The sequence below is a fragment of the Vanellus vanellus genome (assembly GCF_965231255.1).
Source record: "Vanellus vanellus genome assembly, chromosome: 3".
In the NCBI taxonomy this organism is placed as follows: Eukaryota; Metazoa; Chordata; class Aves; order Charadriiformes; family Charadriidae; genus Vanellus; species Vanellus vanellus.
In genome coordinates, this window is record NC_138907.1 from 119,185,027 (window position 1) to 119,207,643 (window position 22,617).

Here is a 22,617-nt window from a genome sequence, read left to right on the forward strand (position 1 = left end):
ATTAAGTTTTCAAATCTCATTTCCTTTCAGAGGAGAGAAAACATTGTTGTGACTAAGCTTTGGATGTGGTAACAAATCCCTGGCAGGTTGGTTTGTTTTAACGGACGTAGTAGTTTTAAGGAAACTTTTACCATCTTTTCTGCCCTTAATCATAGCTTTTATTACAATTACAGTAATGTGACAGATGTACGTGCCAAAGGCAATATGTGTATTTTTAATGAGTTGACATGCAACCTTCCCGGAGAGGAGAAACAACTTCATTTGCTGAACGTTTCTGAACTATATCTAGCAGTTTATTAAGGGACAAGAAATCAATCAGAAAAACATTTACCACAAATTCAGAGGCTTCAGTAACTCACAGATGAGCGGTCCCATAAGACAGACTGGGTTGTTGTGTTAGATTTAGCAAATTTTTTGCTGAATGGTTACATTTTCTATTGTCCGCAAACAATGCAAGACAAGGTTAGCAGGCAATATCCAGAAAGCCCTGAGATTATTAATCCACACATGTGGTCCTGAGTCACTGGGCTGTAAAACATCATCAGTTTCCGAAGATGAAACTGATGGGGAATTCTGCTCAAGAGAGATGATATCACAAGCCCAAAGGAACGAGTTGCATCAATAAGGCCTATTTATGCAAGTTTTACAAGACATTGGCTCACAGGGGGGTTCATTCTCCTATAATGAATTCAGTCAATAAATTGACCAGAGGCAGAGATCACACCCTGTGAGTACAGGAGCCTTCAGCCGGGTTTCTCACCTCGATTTACCTTACAGCTTGGACACAGATCCGACACTGGCGCACACAGAAAATGACAACAGGCTGACAGCCCCCGGGCTCGCTCCCCCGGGCACTAAAGAGCTCGGAGAGTCCGGCTCCGACAGCAGCACACTAAATCCATTCTGTTAAATTATTCCTGCTACTGCTGTGGTCTGGGCCAAACAGCCTTCACAAACAATGGCTGGCCATGCTTTTTTGGAGGTTAATGCAGGCCAAGGACCATTTCCAATACAACCCTGGATGCGGATAACCTGTTTTGAGAGGTAAAAGTTTATCTGTGGGGACCAGAGAAGGATTCCTGGCTTGGGGAGATGTGACCCCACAGACCTTCACATACCTTTCTCCCACACTAAATTATCAAAGGAAGAAGCCTGAAAGCCCAGTGTATGTATGACCACACGCTTGCTTTCTCCTCGCTCATCAGAAAACTGACACAAATTAATAGGAATCGAAGCAACAGAACCATATGACTCCTATCAGAAGTTGACATTATCGACCGGGAGCCGGATTTTGCCGGGCACGGGGCACCGCAGCAGAGCGACTGTCATTACATCAGGTTTGTACAGCACAAACGGGGCTGTCTGGGTTTGGCAGTAAGAACCCCCACTGCCCATCCCGCTTCCAGTCACTGCACAGTCCCACAGAGAGCCTCCAATACAGACCTACACGTCCACAGATATCTGCCAAAGGCATAGGACCCCGCTGCAATCACAGTTCCTCTGGCACATCTGTTTGGAAGATTAGTAGGTAAAGTTTAACTGATAGAAGACAGAGCACAACTGGAAATGCAGGAATGTGCTTTTACTACTATTAATGCAATCAAAACTTCCTTCTTGTATTATTACTGTGTTAGCACGTCAATTCTATTCCAAATTGTTTTCTAGTGCTAACTTATTGAAATACCTGGAGTATGGCGCAATCCCCGTTCTGGTTTTCATTCTAAACTTCACATAATTTATCTTAAATTATTCCCTTTCTTAAAGCTGTTTCTCTTGCTAGAATCTGGAAAACAAGGATACAATATGCACTGGAGGAACGTTAATCTTCTTTCTTGGTATGCCCCAAAAAGCGCTGAAATTCTTCTGTGCATGAAGTAACTTCTATGCGTCTTTGTAGGCTGAAGGCCCTTTTCTGAATTTACCAATACTCCCATTCAGCTGATAAAATCTATGGAGCTGGTTAAATCACAGCTTTAAAAAACAGATGCAAAGAACCCTTTGTGAAAACGATTACTGAATTATTTTCACCATCCAATATGAATGAAACGCAAAAAGAAGACATAAAGTAACATAAACTAGACATAAGAAGACATAAGTAACATAAACTAGATTGTATAACCGTGTTTTAATTATGTGAGATACTGTTAGTCATATAGGTCAGTTTTCTTAAGAAATGTATATTCTTTGGGAAATTATTTTGTTATTTTCCCCTTAAGATTTTTTTTCTTAAATCGACTCCTGTGGGATTTTCCTGTACCCATGGTCTTAATTTGAGAAAAGATTACACCTGTCCTTCTTCAAAACTTATTCATGCTTTAGTATTAAACTTTTGCCTACAAAACTACATCGACGTTTACTAAATGAGAACAATACGAAAGTTGGTGTAACGTAAGAAGAAAAAGGTGCTCACCAATGCACTCCACGCTGAAGAGATTCACGGAGGTTGTTATGGAAGATTCATCGCAGGTCTTCATTCCCCGCAGAGCAAACCGCACCAGGGAGGCTTTGACTCCCTCTGGTAGAAAGGACAGCAGGTAGACGGGCATGTAGAGAACGTAACGAAGTTTGCACAGCAAAGGGGTCATGAGCTTTCCTTGAGGGGACTGAGCCATGCGCTCTATCGTCGGAAACAGCAGCACAGAGCGAAGAACCTGCCAGGCCATGAGAAAATGACTGTCAGCAAAGTCCTACAGCACCGCATCCCAGCCTGGGAGACTTAATTTTTAAATGACTTGGCGTGGTTTGGGTTCCGCCTGAAATGAAGTTGGGTTTCCAGCCAAGTTGGCCCTCAGACACAGAGGATGCGCTTGCGGCATGCCCAGGTTAAATTTTTTAAACAACTGTTGGTTTTGGCTGGGGTAGAGTTAGTTTTCTTCATAGCAGCTAACATGGGGCTATGATTTGGATTTGGGCTGAAAACAGAGTTGATAGTACAGGGCTGTTTGAGTTACTGCTGAGCAGTGCTCACACAGTCAAGGCCTTTTCTGCTCCTCACACCACCCCACCAGTGAGTAGGCTGGGGGTGCAGAGGGAGCTGGGAGGGGACACAGCTGAGACAGCTGCGCCCAACTGACCACAAAGATATTCCATACCATGTGATGTCATGCTCAGCAATAAAAGTTGGGGGAAGAAGAAGGAAGGGGGGACACTCAGAGTGATGGCATTTGTCTATCCAAGTAACCGTTATGCATGACGGAGCCCTGCTTTCCTGGAGATGGCTGAACACCCGCCTGCCCACGGGAAGCAGTGAATTAATTCCTTGTTTTGCTTTGCTTGTGCACGGCTTTTGCTCTACCTATTAAACTGTCTTTATCTCAGCCCACGAGTTTCCTCGCTTTTATTCTTCCAATTCTGTCCCCCATCCCACCGGGGGGGGGGGGGGGAGTGAATGAGCACCTGCGTGCTGCTTAGTTGCTGGTTGGGGTTACACCACGACAAAGACGAAGCAAGCAAGAAGGTGGTTATGAAATGCTCAGGTCTACTGGATTTGAAACAAGGGCCCAGGAGCGCCAGCACAGCCCCTTGCTCCAGGAGGAGGTGACCCCACCAGAGGGCAGCAGGCAGGAGCCATCGCCGCAGTCCCGGCGGGCTTTTTACGTCAGCGAAAGTACACCGCTTCTTATTTCACCTGCTAAACTATTTTCTCTAAGTAAACCAACCAACCAAATTAAAAGATGTCAGCCGCTGTGATGGTATCTTTGCAGTTTGATGGGGTTTTCAATTTGCAGTTTGAAATAGGTAAACCTGGTCGGAACAAGAGCCCACGCACGCAGCGCCTTCACCAAGATGTGTACAGTGGTACTGCGTTTTATATAATGGAATAGACAAGTTCTAAAGCTGGTAATTATTTTATGTTATGACAATAGAATACACTGCAGCCTTAAAATAGAATGAAATGAATTAAAAACCCCACCCATATTAACCCAAATGGAATTAATACACCTACTCTCAAGTATATTTCAATGTTAAGATCAAACAAATATTCAAAAAGGATACCTGCCACTTTTTCCTGGAAAGTAAAAGCATATTATAAGAATTCTTATAGGAAAACCCCTCAAAGCCATATGACTACAGTACATAACAGAAGTACCAAGAAAGCAATAAGAGAGATTCTGGGTATTACATTTGCAGATAATTGGGTATAAACTGCCGTGCTTTGTTGGTGACTCATCATAAATGAAACAGATGTAGATATATACGTCTGCTTGCTGCACATATCATTCTCCATATTGCACAAATTAGATTAATATTTTTGTAAGAAATATTTAAAAATAACTGTCTCTACTGTCAAATGAGACCCAGCTGATGTATGCCACTGCATCTGTGTGCAGCACCAGTGGTCTCAGCCGCTACCCAGTGGAAGGCAGGGCATGCCACCAAGAGATGCTGACAACATCTGGGCGTTGGAACATAGCAAACAGAAGAAATTCAGGAAATATCAGTACCTTGCCATACAGTACCTTCTACAGCATTTTAAAAGCAGACTTTCAAAGTGCTATTTATATCTAATACAGAACTATTTTAAGAAATCCTTCTGCTTTCCAGCTGATACTACTTTGGTTTTAGACAAAGAAAAATACATTCCCAGGGAAATCAATCCTGGGCCTCTTTTTATTAAAGGCAACCAGCAGCTGAAGTATAGGAATGCAAGACTTGTACTAAATTATATGGTAGTTTTGTGACATTTCAGCTAGGAGCTGAACTCAAACTGTTGTGATCTAAAGCAGATTTGACCTGTGTTCCCAGGCACACACTAATCCTTTGACATTACAGTTTATAGATACAGGATTAGTTGCTTGGAGTGCTGTACTAACCACTGGGGGAAGTTGCTAAACCTTGGAGGAAAAAGGACAAACCAAAAAAGCTGTTACAATGACCTATGCATTCCTGCATTTTTTAATGGCACACAAATTTAAATGACAGTGGTAAGATGGAGGATAATTTTACTGAATTTCTTTTTTTAATATTTTGCAGACAGTAAGAGAGAAATGTAAAACTTGTATTTTTCAAACACTTATCAGCTATTTCTTAGTTTATTGCTAGATTCCTGACCAGCATTCTGAAATGTGCATTCGCCTGCAGAATTACTTGAAGACATAGTTCAATTTCTTTGCAATACCTCTGTGGATATAAGAGATTTAACATATTTTATTGTAATGACACACTTTTTCATAAAAAAGTATGTCATATTTGTGTCTTGAAATAAGTGAATTAGAAATATACAGGTAAAATGAAGGAAATAAGTAAGATTCAAATGCTCAACACCAGTTAATTTTTCTTACTTTTCAAATGCCCAGATCTTATCTATATGCAATTCACATGAGCTGAAATCAAGCAGCACAGATGGCACAGAATTATATTCAAATCACAACTTTCAGAATTATTATAAGACCAGTCATTCTGAACACAGAGGACATCGCGTACTGTAAGCACCAGGTATTGTCACACCTACGAATGCCACAGTATATGACCCCTTTATTTATGGAAAGACTTCTCATACTTAACGATAGAAGTTTCTTGTGTTAACAATCAGTTAAAATATATAAAAAATATAAAAAATATTACACATACCTAGAGAGAAATCCAGATTCACCTGGTTTAAAGTGCCCCCAATTCAAAGTCCAGTGACTTTCATTGGTTAGGCACGTGGCAAAGCAGAGAACTGGGCAACTAGAGACACTGGTCACAGAGACTTGAGCGCATCTGGGGATTTCTGAAAGTTGGCCAGTGAATCTACTAAAGGCAAACACGCCCTGTGCCCACGAGCCACTGAGAGCTGTGGGTCACATCACCGACCCTTGCTGTGCTTTGGTCAACCCGATAAAATAGTACATGTATTCTTACATTATACTGGAATTGTCACTCTTGATTGTTGTGACAATAAACAATACTTGTACAACTGTCACTCAACTTATTTAACAGATATTTATCTAACACGTTATTAAATCGGAAGATTTCAACACTCAGGATGACGCGTGCATTAACGTTCAATGAGTAAGGTGTAGCTGCTCTTCAGGTTAGTCACCAGGCAGCTGCTTCTATTTCCATCATTAATTTTTAACTCTTTAAATTACATAGGGCTCAAGACCCGAATGGTTCAAAGGGACTATAATAGGATGCAGCGTCTCAGAAGTTTTAGATCTTCTTAAAAACAAAATGCTAACATTATCTGTAAGCTCTTCAAGCAATTCAATGTGGGTGCCAAGGCAGCTCCTAGTCCCTGGTCCAGTGGTGTATATGTCACTGAAAAAACAAACAGGGCACGGCCTGAGCACGTGTCCAGAGAACAAACCAGCCTAAACCCCTGGTACGTTCTGCCCTTTATTCCTTCAACACACTCCGTAGTCGGAAGGCGTGGGGACTCGTGGAATTTCACTTTTGTCGTTGTTTATATACTTTGGTGTTTAGAGCTATCAGTCCATCAACTACAGGTAGGTTTGACCTGCACAGTAAATTTACAACAGAGAGGGAAGAGTAACTACTTATTTCATAGGAGAAGTGAATCCTCAAGAAATAGAATATTAAATGCCTGTTCCCCAAAAGCAGGGCATTGACCAAGGAGCTTTGCTTAGGCAGGATGCTTAAATGAGTACGATTCATTTCATGTGATCACTCTCCACAGCTCCCTGAAAGGAAGGTGTGGTGAGGGGGGGTCGGTCTCTTCTCCCAAGTAACAAGCGACAGGACCAAAGGAAGAGGTCTCAAGTTGCGCCAGGGGAGGTTTAGGCTGGATATTAGGAAAAATTTCTTCACTGAAAGGGTTATCAGACATTGGAACAGGCTGCCCAGGGAAGTGGTGGAATCACCATCCCTGGAGGTATTTAAAAGACAGGTAGATGTGGTGCTGAGGGACATGGTTTAGTGGTAACTTGGCAGTGCTAGCTTAACAGTTGGACTTGATGATCTCTTCCAACCCAAACGATTCTATGATTCTATCCCTGTTTCATGTAAATGTTAAAGAATACAACAAAGGCTTCCTCCAAACTACCTACATAAAGAACATATATGTTCCTGTACAACCGGGCTTGCTATCCAACTTTTAATCTATCTAGAACAAGACGACAAGGTGACAACTGAGTACCTTCAAGTCTTCACTGGATAATGGTCATGTCAACATGATTTTGGATTTGCAGAAATATTTGGAGTTTTTTTTGTTCATTAAAATGAGAACAGAGTACAAAAAGACAAACAATTAAATTTACAAAAAAATGTTATCACTGCACAAGTTAATAATCTCAACCACACCAGCAAAGGACTTTTGTAAAATGTTTAAATGGTTTCTTTATAAAAACATTAAAAGTATGCAAATCAGATCAAGCCAAAAAACTCCACAGTAATATTTTTCATTAACGCCTTCTACTGAAAGAGTGGAAATATATTCGCCAGGTACGATTTGAAGTTTGAGCGGGTAATATTACTTGTCATAGGGACAGGTAAAGGACAGCGCTGAGGATATAACACCACACTTACAAATTGGATGCCGCTTACAACCAGTATTCAAAACAGTGACACGATTTTAAAATCTGTTAACTCCTGTGATGCCAACGTGAGGAGCTCAATACTTTTGAAATCAGGTGGGTTTGATTACGCACAAGAAATGCCAGTTCCACATGGAGGCACCTCAGGTGTGTCCCTTCCTGAGATCATCCAGAGACCTCAGCAGAGGGACTGGAGAGAGCTGTCACACCATGCCACCTGCTCTTAATAGACGGTGACACTTTGCTAAGAGAAACAAAAGGGGAGAGAAAAGCAGGTGGGATGTGAAAAGGCAGACACTGATAGAAAGGAGTAGGAGCCATTTTAAAGATTTGTTTCAGAAGAGACCCGCAAGTAGGTGAATTCATTAAGTACAGCCAGGCTTTCTCCATCCCATACCTTGGCTCTCAAGGGACAGACCGTCCCTGCACACCACACCTCGCAGGCACGTTCAGATCTCTCTACTGACATCGTAAAACAACAAGATACCAACCCACTGAAAAAAATATCCCTCATACACCATCAGAAAGAGAAACTTCCTCACAAATAACCCACTGGTTCACTCTGCTATAACACTAGAAGCAGTGGTCGCTGGAGGCTCACATTGACCTTTGAACGGGGAATCATAGAATCACAGAATGGTTTAGATTGGAAAGGACCTTGAAGATCATCGAGTTCCAACCCCCCTGCCACGGGCAGGGACACCTCCCACTAGACTAGGTTGCTCAAAGCCCCATCCAACCTGGCCTGGAACACCTCCAGGGATGGGGCCTCCACAACTTCTATGAGCAACCTGGTCCAGTGTCTTACCACCCTCAAAGTGAAAAATTTCTTCCTAATATCTAATCTAAATCTCCCCTCTTCCAGATTAAAGCCAGTCCCCCTCGTCCTATCACTACATGCCCTAGTAAAAAATCCTTCCCCAGCTCTCCTGTAGGGCCCCTTTTAGTTACTGGAGGCCTCAATAAGGTCTCCATGGAGCCTTCTCTTCTCCCCACTGAACAGCCCCAACTCTCTCAGTCTGTCAAAGTTTTGGAAAGTATTCACTCCTGCCGCACAATCTGTTCTTAACCATGGGGGGTGCAGAAATGGTTAATACAGTAACCACCACTAAGAACATATGACTCAGATTCTGCACCGGTTACACAACTCGGAGCCCACGAGGAACTCCAGAGATCAAATCAGCAGGCTGAAGCAAGGGTGCAATCCTTTTATAAAAAAATCATTTTATAACCGAGCCATGGCACCGACTGAGGCTCATCAGAGTTGCGCAGCTGCCCCGGACCCTGCGGCCATGCGCCCCTGCTCCACAGCAACAGCAGCACGTGACATCAAATCACAAGGCTGGAAAGAAAATGAGCACAGAAGTTTTATGTAAAATTCCTACAAAACCCTATGAAAAGCAAAAGTGGGACTTTCTGGACTTGCCCATTCACTTTGCTCAGTCATGAATTCTATATAGTGTAGTATAGTATACTATTGTATAGTATATATAGTATAGTATAACATAACGTAACATAACGCTAAATGTTAAAATCCTGAATAATTTCTTCTTCAGCTGTTCAAGATGCCATTACAGAGAATCATAGAATGGTTTAGGTTGGAAGGGACCTTGAAGATCATCGAGTTCCAACCCCCCTGCCACGGTCAGGGACACCTCCCACCAGACCAGGTTACTCAAAGCCCCATCCAACCTGGCCTTGAACACCTCCAGGGATGGGGCATCCACAACTTCTCTGGGCAACCTGTTCCAGTGCCTCACCACCCTCAAAGTGAAAAATTTCTTCCTAATATCTAATCTAAATCTCCCCTCTTCCAGATTAAAACCATTCTCCCTCGTCCTATCGCAACAGGCCCTAGTAAAAAGTCCCTCCCCAGCTCTCCTGTAGGCCCCCGTTAGGTACTGGAAGGCCGCAGTAAGATCTCCCCGGAGTCTTCTCTTCTCCAGGCTGAACAGCCCCAACTCTTTCAGCCTCTCCTCATAGGAGAGGTGCTCCAGCCCTCGAATCAACTTTGTGGCCCTCCTCTGGACGTGCTCCAGCAGGTTCATGTCTTTCCTGTGCTGAGGGCCCCAGAGCTGGATGCAGTACTCCAGGTGGGGTCTCACGAGAGCGCAGTAGAGGGGCAGAATCACCACCCTCGACTTGCTCGCCACGCTTCTTCTGATGCAGCCCAGGTTGGTCTTCTGGGCTGCGATCGCACATTGCTGGCTGCTTCTCGTCAATCAGCACCCCCAGGTCCTTCTCCTCAGGACTGCTCTCCAGCCATTCCCCGCTGAGCCTGTATTTGTGCTTGGGATTGCACCGACACAGATGTAGGACCTTGCACTTGGCCTTGTTGAACTGCGTGAGGTAGGCTTGGGCCCACCTCTCCAGCCTGTCCAGGTCCCTCTGCATGGTATCCCTTCCCTTCAGCGTGTCAGCTCCTTCACACAGCTTGGTATCATCGGCAAACTTGCTGAGGGTGCACTTGACCCCACTGTCCATGTCTCCGACAAAGATGTTGAACAGTACAGGTTCCAGTACCGACCCCTGAGGAACGCCAGTCATCACTGGTCTCCACTTGGACATCGAGCCGTTGACCGCAACTCTTTGAGTGTGACCGTCCAGACAGTTCTTTATCCACCAAGTGGTCCAAGAACCAATTTAGTTTGTTGTATCAGCAAGCTGCCTGTCACAGCTCAGTATCAACCAACCCACATGATTCCATGACAGCAAAAGATGTAAAGAATGAACACAAGTGACAAAAAATTATTTCACTCCTGGCGTTAAGTAAGAACATACTGTGTGCACTTTTTTCTATTTTATCTCATGGATCTCTGTGATCCTAAACGAATGTTTGGGCATAGTAAATGGGCAACAGAATAAATAACTCAAACACAGTTAATAGAAAAACTTATCACTGAAAATTTCAAAGTGCTTTCTAAGAATTAAGTCCCACAGAGGATTCTTACCATCATTATTTTATGGATCAAAAGATGGAAATTCAGGAAGTTACATGACTCCACATGAAAATATACATTGTGAAAGCAGAAAGATTTAAAACAACTGTACAGCAATTCACAATCCTCTAACCAAAGCTTACTTTTGTGGGTAACCAAACTGTTGCTGTAAAACAAAGTGGTAAAAAAAAAAAAGTAAATAACCAACATTTTGTAGAAACGTTTGCATTTTTTTTTTACCACAAATGTCATGGCGCCTTAGTTCCTTAGTGGCTGCTTTACTTCAAGAGAGTCTTCTGTTAGCATTTTCTAAAGCCACCTCCCAACACACTGCTGCGAGGCAGGGGCACATGCACTTGATTTCATGCTTTCAACTTAAATTTTCTACTTTTCCGATTTATTAGCGCCCAAATTTTCACTTTGGCACCAGATTCATTAATTTCTTTCTGTTCCTTTCATTCCAGACTTCTCATTATGTTATGTATAATCTATGAGACTAAGTGACAGAAAGAAGGATATTTTATTTAATTTTCTATGAAAAAACCTTTGTATATGAGAAGCATAACTTGCTCCCTGCAGAGCTTACTTTGTTTTCCAAACAAAAGCACAGTTAGTGTATGCAAATCTGTGAATGTGCTGTTAAAACTCCAAATAATACACTTAAATTTTCTCTGAGGGGCTGAAGGAATTCTTGCTCCCTAGGAAAAGCAAACTTTTTGAATGCCACTAACAGCATCATGGCAATGTCTGCCAGCTCGGCTTTACTAAGGGAATTTGAGTTTTCATAGTTTGAGAACAGATTGGATCATGGCTCCTGATCACAGAACCTTCTGGTAGAGTTTTCATAGGCATACTGAGGATCCCGCTGGGGACTGAGTTCTTCAAGGGAACCAACACATGCAGGGCTGCGACGGCATGTGGAGGATGCGCAGACGTTCACAGGCAGAATTTCTCTCACAGCATCTGAAGAAATTATGGTTGAGTTGAGCAGAACTACTTATTGCCATCTTTGAGCACACAATGACCCGGCCAACTACTTGTCCTGCTTTGAGGTAAAACAGAACCAATTTTGTTCAGTAACTTCGCTTCTTAGCTGGGCCTCTTCTAACTACTGAAATTAACAGCATATCGTGCAGACAGTGTTCACTCTCTCAGAGTGATAAGACCGATGTTTACAGCTGATGCCCAGGCATGGTGTGCAGAGAGGCTCCTGCTTATACTTAATGCTATAAAGGCCAACCAACTTTGTTATTTGCCCCGTTGGAGGGTCGGAAGCAGAAAAGCATAGTGGGGTCCCACCTGGAGGGAGGAGCGGACAGGACAGGTGACCCAAACCTGACCAACAGGGTATTCCATCCCATCTGCCTCATGCTCAGTGTAAAAGCTGAGGGATCAAAGGGTCAGCGCTCTTCCTTCAATGGCCGATGTCTGAGGAGGACTCTGTTCGTCTGCCTGTGATCCTGATCCTGAATCCAGATCCGGAATCCAGTTCCCGTCCGTCACTGAGTCCAGCCTGGGACTGCCCCAGTGCCAGCTGGTGTCGTGATTGTCATCTCGGGAGCTTGATACGGTTTTGTATATTTTTCATTATTTCTTTTTATTTTATTATTAATATTTCATTAGTTTAGTTCCTTCTGAACTCATAAGTCTCTTTTTCCTCCTCTGCCTCTCTCTTTGAAGAGGGGTAGAGGGGAGCATCTGTCAGTCCCATCTGGGGTCCCTCAGGTCCCCAGTAGTGGATTTTGGCCTAAACCACGACACTACATTATGTAGGTGAGAGCACAGTAGCGTAAACACAACAGGATAACAGCACAGAGCAATGTGTTTAAAGATTAACATTATTTAAAAAGTCAGGATTTCTTTTTTGCTTTTACACAGTCATATATGAATTCAAACAGTAGTGCCAAAACTATAAAATATTAATATGTAAGCATGTACGTTTTAAGAACTAAGCATAAAAGCATGCAAGCAGTCCATAAGATCCATTTACCGAATAAACTTTGGATTGAATTTTGCTTGACAACTTCTGTGCGGTTACCTCTAAGGCGTTAGGTGTAGGTATTGCCTGGGGCACATGCCAAGTCCAACACACACGCACACACACACGCACACACACACGTCCACATACTGCCCAGGTACACGCTTCTAATTCTTTGCTGAATAAATATAGCAAAACCTAGCCATCCCCATCCAGTACACTGGTTACATGAATATTAATGATGTCTTACACTAAAAGAGCAAATTCATAATTAAACACAGTAAAGTAGGCTCATATGCATAGAGCTGAGCTATGGCAGGAGTATGACAAACAGTTTTCTTTAAAGTATCAGTACAGAAATAACCTAAGATTTATTGTATCAGAGGCACTGATTATTGACTACCCTCTGTGATTTTCCCCCCCCCTTTACGCCTTCTGTAAATAGAAAGAGGTGAAACTAGTAGATTTTTTTTTTTTTTTTGTGGCTTCCAGTTTGCATTGTAGCCTCCATACTGGTAAACAAAACTGGGCTAGGACCTGGGCTCCAAAGACCAAAACTTTTTTGTTTGTCCTCTAGCTTGATTTTGGCCAAAACTAGCCAGCATGTTCCCAGTCAATGTCTGGGCACAGGTAAGAAAATAGCGCAGACCAGGAACCGTTCTTAACAGGAGATGGGTGTGAAGCAAACATGTTTGGGGCTAGGGGGAAAGGAGGAGGCTTCACTATTGGAATATAAGCTATATTTTGCCACTTGCTGTCAAGAGCCACAAGATGGGCCCTGATTTGCTTTATACAAAAAAGAATTTAAATACTAGTTTTAGTGTCTATCTACCTCACTCAGTCAGAAACACCTCAAACTATTCAGAGGGATTTAATAATTGATTTTGTCTAAGTGAGATTCAAAACACACTGTATGTCATCCCTGGGAATTACGTACAGATCCTCCCTTCCGTTACCAAGAAATCATTCATCAGATGCCCAGCAAGGAAAGAACAACCAGTCACTAACTCCATATGTCTTTACATATATACATGCTAATGATATCTGCTGAAATCCCACCATGAAACAGTAGGAAAAAGAATGAGAATAAACCCTTGCCCTTTTCAGAGTTCGTTTTGACTCACTTTCATCCAAGTTCACTACTGGCCCTTAACTGAGGTGCCTAAGTTAGGAGTTAAGCCACGCAAGGCTCCCAGCTGAAACCAGTCAGATACTCAGAAGATGTCAAATGAACTAAACCCATTTTCTAGTAGAGTATTCTGCTTCCCACTAATGATACGGAGGACCTAAGATTTCTAATTAGGAGCTCCACCGCATGGAACAAAGTAAGACCCCTCCAGGGGAGAAGCAGCAGAGCATAGTTTTCAATAAGCACTTTTCGGGGGAGCAAATGTTACTATAAAGCAGTATTTGAGTAAGTGTTCTCGAAAAAGTCCCGTTCACAGCAGTGCATTGTTTCCAGCACTGAAAACACTGTGTAAATATACTGGTGCCACTTAACGTGGCAATGAATAAAGACCAGAATTTAGTATTTACATCTGTAAAAGCTGCAGATATGCAACAATTTCCAGGTTCTGGTCTTGATGGATTCTGAATTACTAAACATCACTTCATACTACATGCATAGTGCCTTTAAAGTGTATGCCAAAACACAAAATGCAGGTCAGCACTACTAACATCAGCGCACGATGTCTGCAATCGCATTGTGTTTCATTTTCATTTCTGTGCAGTCTTTCAGTTTTAGGCTTCCTCTGCCACTGAAGCAGATTAGCTATATCATAACTTTCACTGATACACAGAAAAAGTTGTATACTGCTCTTTATTACTTTTTAGTCAAGCAAAGTCTGCATTTGCAGTAAAGGACCTTGACATCGGTCTGCTTTGAAATAAGAAACATATTGTGTATTTGGTCAATGTTTGCAGATCTGGTCTTCAAATGACAAATAGGCAGTAGAAGAAGAGAAGCTGGAGGTATTTCATAATGACTGTCGCAACCACTCTTTTGTAGCTAGACTGCAGTTTGCAATGAATGCAGTGCTTCAGCACATGCCAAACCAGCTTCATGAGATCCAACCTGGGTATCTGCTTCAAGATTGTCTTAAGACACAATTTTTCCAAGCAGAAGTACAGAAAACAAACAAACGAACACACAAAAACGAAATGGAAAGAAGCAGTATAATAATGAGGTTCTGTTTAGTTAAATTTGGTGTTTTAATCATTCAGCTCACAGAACCAACTCAGAAGCTACTATTATCTTTAAATATGCCCAGGACAAATAATCTAAAGCATGAACAAGTGGGAAAAAAACCTGGCAAGTAATGCAGCTGAAAGGACACAAGGGAGATGGTGAACAGCAAATGATAAGCAAGTTTGCAATATGATACGGTGCAGAAAGCAAGCGAGAGAGAAGCTCTGCAAGTTTATGTTACACATAGTGGGAAACACATCACAAATGGCAGAGGAAGCTCTGTCTCCCTGGGAGACAATGCAGGTTGCATTCTGTGCTGTATATCTTAAATGGAAAGGTTACAACCAAAAGGCAGCCACAAATACAGCGTAAAATTAATGAAGAGTTTGGATGATAAAATTTCAGAAGTAAGTTACACATATAGAGGAGTATGAATAGTTTGGCAAAGTGGGAGCAAAAAGGCAATGGAGCAGAGAACTGTAACTCCACAAACTGTTAAGGATGCAACCGATGCAAAATAGTATTTTGTATGCATCTCCAGGGATGGGGCCTCAACAACCTCTCTGGGCAACCTGTGCCAGTGCCTTACCACCCTTCTTCCTAATGTTTAATTTGAACCTGCCCTCTTCCAGTTTAAAGCCATTCCCCCTCATCCTATCACTACATGCCCTAGTAAAAAGTCCTTCCCCAGCAATCCTGTAGGCCCCCTTTAGGTACCGGAAGGCCGCAGTAAGATCTCCCCGGAGCCTTCTCTTCTCCAGGCTGAACAGCCCCAACTCTTTCAGCCTCTCCTCATAGGAGAGGTGCTCCAGCCCTTGGATCATCCTCATGGCTCTGCTCTGGACACACTCCAGCATGTCCATGTCCTTCTTATGTTGGGGACTCCAGAGGTGGATGCAGTACTCCAGGTGGGGTCTCACGAGAGTGGAGTAGAGGGGCAGAATCACCTCCTCTGACCTGCTGGCCACACTTCTGATACAGCCCAGGATATGTGGTGCAAAAACTACAGCAACAAATGTACTCTCTTACCTTTTTTTACAGTCTTTTCCATTAACTACTCATGTTCCTTAAAAACAATATAGTTTTCTTGCTGTTACTTATTTGGATGTTTACTTCAATATTTTCATGTCCAGAAACCAGTTTCAAGTTTCAGAATCTATTTATATCCATCTGTTCCTGTGTAAGTATTGCATTCTAATATAACATAATAGATAACTGCATAACAATTCTATTTTTAATCTGCATTTACTCCTTGTAATGGCTACAGAAGGCACTCATATACATACTCTCTGTTTAATGAGGTTAAATGAGCCAAGATATCCTGAGCTCCTCCCATAGTTTAGGTTCCATAGTATCTTCCTAGGCTTTCCTTCTACTTATTTCAGTCTGAATTCCTCTTCTTGAACACAGCTGGCTAGAAATTACCTTGCATGATATTACTTACGCTTTTCTGCCCTATAAACCCCACTAAGCTGAACTGAAACGTGTGTGAGTTCTCCCCATGGTGACATCTCATTCACCTTCACAAGAGCACTGATGGAGACCCTCAGCCCTTTACTGTATACTTTGTCACTCCACACACGCAGTGAGAAAAGCAGGCTTTTCTTAAACTGTATCTGTGCAAATATGACTCATGAAATGTATAAGAAACAGTAAGTACAGAGAATATGAAGACAACATTTTTAAGTCCCTCTCCTGCACATCCAGACTTTTAATTCTTACAATATGTGTACAACAGACGAGGCTGCCTCCTTAAAGTTCTCTGCTGACATAGTTGTCTCCTCAACCTTCTCACTCTTGTTCCTTGGCCAGATTGTCACTCAAAGGTCAAACTACAGCACAGTCAGCAAGAGCTGAGGCAGGGGCGAAGTGGTAGCCAAGCTCCAATGAGTTTCTCCTCTAGAGATCTGTAAAGCAAAGCAACTAAAAATTCGTAACATACTTTTAACAAAACAATATTGCCTTAATATTGTGTTGCATCACATCCTAAGCTCAGGTTGGCTGGGTGACAAGGGCTATCTCCTGTTCGAGTGCTGTTTTCCGTTTATCTTTGTCTGATGTCAGGGATGTCTCTGCCTCTTGGCATCTGATGTATTCTCCTTTGTTCATACTTCACTTCATAGGTTTATAGTTAAAATTACTTATAGCATAGTCGAATAGATTGGAATATTCAATTCGATTCAATCCCTATTCTGGATTTTCACAAAACGGGCAAAAGGAGAATTACCAAAGTGTGTGAGAGACCACTCTCGTATCTCTGTGACCGCAGGCACAACCCATGCAGACCCCTTCTCACTCCATAAAACTGCATGACTATTACTGACCTTAGATATGTCAACTTAGATATGTCTCCATCGTTTGGAATTGCAAAAGAGAGAACTTTGGAGACTACAACAGGCTGGATTCAGGGTAACAAAAATTTGAACAACCATATATCCACTGTTTTTAGCTATTTCTATTTGAACATACACATAAAGTATCAGCTATCTTGGTTCTTCACGAAACAGTATACAATCATATATACTTTCTTGTACACCCCACAGAAGGTTTCTCTAAGAAACAATATATACATATATGAACCTTCCTGAAAACCTCAGAAATGCATTGTTTCCAAACATTTCAACAGCATTTACTTCCTTCAAGATACAGGGTAATGAAAGATACAGGACGCAACAAAATTCATCTTGTGAAGTTGCACATAATCTTCACAACTTCACAGCAGTCTACTCCAGTATTAACTGTTGCAAATATAAGGTCATATCAAGATTTTTTTTTTTTTCAAAGGGAAGATTAAACAGTTGCATGGACAACGCTGTCCTCAGTGATATTAGACAAAGTCACTATTTGTAAATGATCCATAAAGATATGTGAGCGAAGCAACAGTTAATGAAATTCAAGAGGAAACTTCCTTTTTGTGTATGCTGGTTTGTAATTTCCCAACCATCAGTTTTCTTGTACCTTCCTTTTGAAGTAGTCAAATGTAACACAAGGGATCACAACAAACTGAATTTTTATCTTTCTCCGCTCTACAGGCTCAGTCACAATGCCAAATATTTTCCTTACTTTTCGTGAGTTAATCAGAGAAATATTATTAAAAAAAACTTAAGGAGGATGTCTTGCTTTCATACTCTGCCCCTGGTATATTCTTTGCCTGAGGTACGTCACCATTTCTGGGACAAGTTAGTCGAAAGCATTCTTTTAGCTGTAGAACATACACTAGCCACAAATAGCCATGCTATTCCTTACTAATGAAATGCAGAAGCAAAATTAATATACCAAAGGACCTCATAGGCAGCGAACCTGTGCTGTACTTTTACAGACTATGCTGGAAAAAGAAGACAGGAAAACTTTAAGATATAAGTAGATATTAACTTTTAGCCGATGCTATTCAATGACAGGAAGACAGACAGCCTCAGCTTCCCAGATGACGGAAAATGTCAGGACTCCCTTGTGTACACCCACAGAACTATGACAAATTTTTTGTCAGCAGCCAAGAGTCTCCTTAACTCAGTTGTGTATCTAGCACAGCTTTGTTTCTACTCTAGGTGGTAAAAAGAGAATAATTCAGCAGAAAAAGCAATTAGTAGGATGCCTTGAAAATAGAAGTTAATGTACCTGTTCCACACCATTTTAAAAATTATACTTTCTCTCAGCCTGTCCATCTATCACCCATACTAACGCACAGTTTCTTACATTCAATATATCCAATATTGTCACATAAGTTACACCTCCTTCAACATCTGAATTTGATACACTATGTTCAAATATATATAAACCACACATTTTTCAAATGAATTAAAACTTGGGTTTATTTTTTTTTACTATTTTCTTTCAGATTCTACCTGATGATATAAATAGCAGGCAATATTCTCATCGGTTTAAAATGCTCCACAGTGATCACAAGGTTTTTCCGTGTCCTGGCACCCTCTTTATTTAACATACATTATCCAATTTTATTCGAAGTAGATCTTTAATGCACCAAGCCTCCCGTGCTTCCTGGCTGTTCCACTTGAATGGAAACAAAATTCAAGGACAAGCATTTTTTTCAATGTATTTGTATTTCAAACTGTAGTTTTTAGTGTAACGATGAATACAGAGCTGGGTACAACGATTACGTCCTTAGGTACGTATGCCTGAGCGTCATTTGCACCAAGGTGAGGTGTGACTAAATTTATGTCTACTCTAAGGCCACTTTCCACTGACTTAACACAAATTTGATTCTGAGCACTATATGTTGGAATCCTGCATCCAAACTCATTGGACCAGCCATATGAAGTCCTTTTAACATGTGAATCACAAACAGGCTTCTACAGTGTTAACTTTGCGTAATATTATTGGGAGTATAATAAAATTTGCTCTGCAGAGTTTGATTACAAAAGAACTAAAATGGGATGAAAATAACTCAGTCATTACCTTCCAGTAGCAAGAAAGTGAGTGGCATGGAAATCTTGGTAGTATCGAACTTCAGCTGCTAAGAGTAAGAAATTACCTTTGACAACAGTGGTCACAAGCAGAGTAACCAAAGAAGTAGAGCCCTAATCATATAATCATATAATCAGAGAATAGTTTGGGTTGGAAGGGACCTTTAAAGGTCATCTAGTCCAAGCCCCCTGCAATGAGCAGGGACATCTTCCACTAGATCACGTTGCTCAGAGCCCCGTCCAACCTGAACTGGAATGTTTCCAGGTATGAGCATCTACCACTTCTCTGGGCAATCTGGGCCAGGGTTTCACCACCCTCAGTGTAAAAAATTTCTTGCCTATATCTAGTCTGAATCTTCCCTCTTTTGGTTTAAAGCCATTACCCCTTGTCCTATCGCAACAGGCCCTGCTAAAATCTTTGTCCCCATCTTCCCTGTAGGTACCCTTCAGGTACTGAAATGCCACAATAAGGTCTCCCCGGAGCCTTCTCTTCTCCAGGCTGAACAGCCCCAACTCTCTCAGCCTGTTTTCATAGCAGAGGTGCTCCAGCCCTCTGATCATCTTGGGGGCCCTCCTCTGGATCTGCTCCAACAGGTTCATGTCTTTCCTGTGCTGAGCGCTCCAGAGCTGGATGCAGGACTCCAGGTGGGGTCTCAGCAGAGCAGAGGGGCAGAATCACCTCCCTTGACCTTCTGGCCACGCTTCTTTTGATGCAGCCCAGGATGTGGCTGGCTTCTGGGCTGTGAGCATACATTGTAGGCTCATGTCCAGCTTTTCTCCCACCAGTACCCCCAAGCCCTTCTCGGTAGGGATACTTTCAATCCCTTCATCCCTCAGCCTCTCAATCCCCCCATCCCACCACCCTCTGACCCAGGTGTAGAACCCTGTACTTGACCTTGTTGTACCTGATGAAGTTCACATGCACCCACTTCTTGAGCTTGTCCAGGTCCCTCTGGATGGCATCCTGTCCCTCAGGCCTGTCAACCACACCTCTCAGCTTGGTGTCATCTGCAAACTGGCTGAGGGTGCACTCAATACCACTGTCTATGTCATTGATGAAGATATTAAACAGTACTGGTCCCAATACGGACCCTTGAGGGACACCACTTATCACTGATTTTCATCTGGACATTGAGCAGTTGACCACTACCCTCTGGATGTGACCATCCAACCAATTCTTTATCCACAGAACAGTCCACCCATCAAACCCATCTCTCACCAATTTAGAGAGAAAGATGTTGTGGGGGACCCTGTCAAAGGCCTTACAGAAATCCAGGTAGATGACATCCATAGCTCTTCCCTTATCCATTGATGTAGTCACTCCCTCATAGAAGGCCACTAGGTTGGTGAGGCAAGACTTGCCCTTGGTGAAGCCATGCTGGCTGTCTTGAATCACCCCCGCTCCTCCATGTGCCTTAGCATAGCTTCTAGGAGGATCCATTCCATGATCTTCCCAGGCACAGAGGGGGGGCTGACAGGTTGATAGTTCCCAGGGTCCTTTCTACCCTTTTCAAAAAGGGAGGCAATGTTTCCCTTTCTCCAGTCACTGGGGACTTCACCTGACTACCATGACTTTTCAAATGACATGGAGAGCAGCTTGGCAACTACGTCAGCCAATTCTCTCAGGACTCTGGGATGCATCTTGCCAGGTCCCACAGACTTCTGTATGTTAAGGTTCCTGAGGTGGTCACAAATCTGATTTTCTGTTACAATCAGAGGGACTTCGCTCCCCCAGTCTCCATGTCGTGATCTATCCACTTGAGAGGTGTGGGAAGAGAGATAGCCCATGAAGACTGAGGCAAAATGCTGTTGAGTACCTCCCCCTTCTCCTCATCTGATGTCACCAGTTTGCCGGTCGTGCTCTTCAGCGGGGGTATGCTTGCTTTGACCTTCCTCTTCTTTGCATCCCTTGCCAAGTTCAGCTCCAGCCGTGCCTTGGCCTTCCTGACCCCATCCCTACACAACCGGGCAGCATCCCTATACTCCTCCCAGGATACCTGTCCCTGCTTCCACTGCCTGTGCTTTTTCTTCTTGCTCTTCAGTTTGACCAGCAGGTCTTGGCTCAGCCATGCCTGTCTCTTGCCTTCCTGTCCTGATTTCTTACACCTGGGTATTGAGAGCTCTTGTGCTCTAAGGAAAGCATCCTTAAAGATCTGCCAGCTCTGCTCTCTTGTTCATGAGGGTGGTTTCCCAGGGGATCCTATTGACTAATTCCTTGAAGAGCTGGAATTTTGCTTTCCTAAAATTCAGGGTCCTGACTTTACTCTTTGCCTGACCCATACCCCTCAGGACTGCAAACTCCAGCAGTGCATGATCACATGCACATCCCGTATCGCATGCCCTCTGGTACCATTGTTTAGGACCTAGCTTACAAAGTTATTCTCAATGTCTCCTGGATTGCTGATAGAGACTGCAGCACGTTTGATATTCTAGTGAATACTTGTGGTCCTCTGTGATTCCACCTACTGTATGCTTGGGTGTGTGATCTTGCTCCTGCTGAAATTTCCATCAATGTAATTGGCCTTAATTTTGCCCCATATATAAATCCTGATTAAAGGACTTATTTTTCAATTATTATATATGACAGTCTACAGTCAATGTAGATCTCACTAAAGACACAATATTCCCAGCTCTAGAGACCAAGATTCCTTTATCTACCCTTGGATAAAGATATGAAGACCATGGCTGCCGTAAAACGCTTATCATGGTAGTTACAAAATAACCTCTTGGATTGAGAAGTAAATTGAGAACTTTGACAATTCCCTTTGAAATCAATACACTTTCAATCATGCCTTTCAAACGGTTGTCAGTATCTTCCATAATACATTAATTCCAATGCGGAAACCCATTTAATGGCAACAGGAGAGAGACCATCCATACCTCACCTTACGAGTGGGTCACAGCACAGGAAAAAATTATCTGTTGTTTCACATTACTTTAAAAATTTTCCAGTTAGAAGTACTCCTAGAATTTTTCCAGATGAAGCCCAGAATTCTGCTAAACATACAAAAGACTAGAACTCAGAAGTGTTCTCTACAGACACTGCAAACTATTCCTCAACAGGTCAGCTCTACATACTGAACTATTTGCGAATTATTAGAAATATAAAAAATATTAAACACACAGACTGTTCATTACATTTACAAGTCTCACAGGGCTGAAATGCAAATTACTCTGTACTACAAATATTTGGGTAACTGCAGACTTGCCCAAAATTTTGGAAAAAAAAAAAAAAAAAGAAAAAGAAAAAGCCTTTTTATGGGTTAAGGTAATAATGAGAAAACTGTTCTCCCAAAAATCTGTATCTTATTGTTGGACTGAAAATAGTTTAATAGAGAAAATATTCATTGACAGAGCAGTATTTTACATAGAGAATTAAGCCCCATCAAAGTGGGCAATATCATTCCATCTACAAGGGAAGTGCCAAAGGAGACGGCCAAAATTTGCAACGGTGTGATAATACCGGCAGGGATGGATTTGTTGCTATTATGATTAAAGCATATAAACAGAAGAAGATTAGGAGGGGTGAGAGTGAAAAGAGAGGAAGAATAGTTTATTGGTTGGAAGAAGGGCAGGGAGAAGCTTATGTTGGAATGCAGTGTCACAGTTACAC

At 42.3% G+C, this 22,617-nt stretch overlaps 1 protein-coding gene across 1 annotated transcript in view; it reads right to left on the reverse strand.

Annotated features, from left to right (window-relative positions):
* Positions 1–22,617, reverse strand: part of LDAH (lipid droplet associated hydrolase) — a gene marked incomplete at its 5' end in the record, with an annotated part of 126,184 nt that overhangs the window by 45,586 nt on the left and 57,981 nt on the right. Inside the window, one exon of the mRNA XM_082480942.1 lies at positions 2,411–2,651. Coding sequence (XP_082337068.1) covers positions 2,411–2,651 — 241 coding nt within the window. The remainder of the gene's footprint in view (positions 1–2,410; positions 2,652–22,617) is intronic.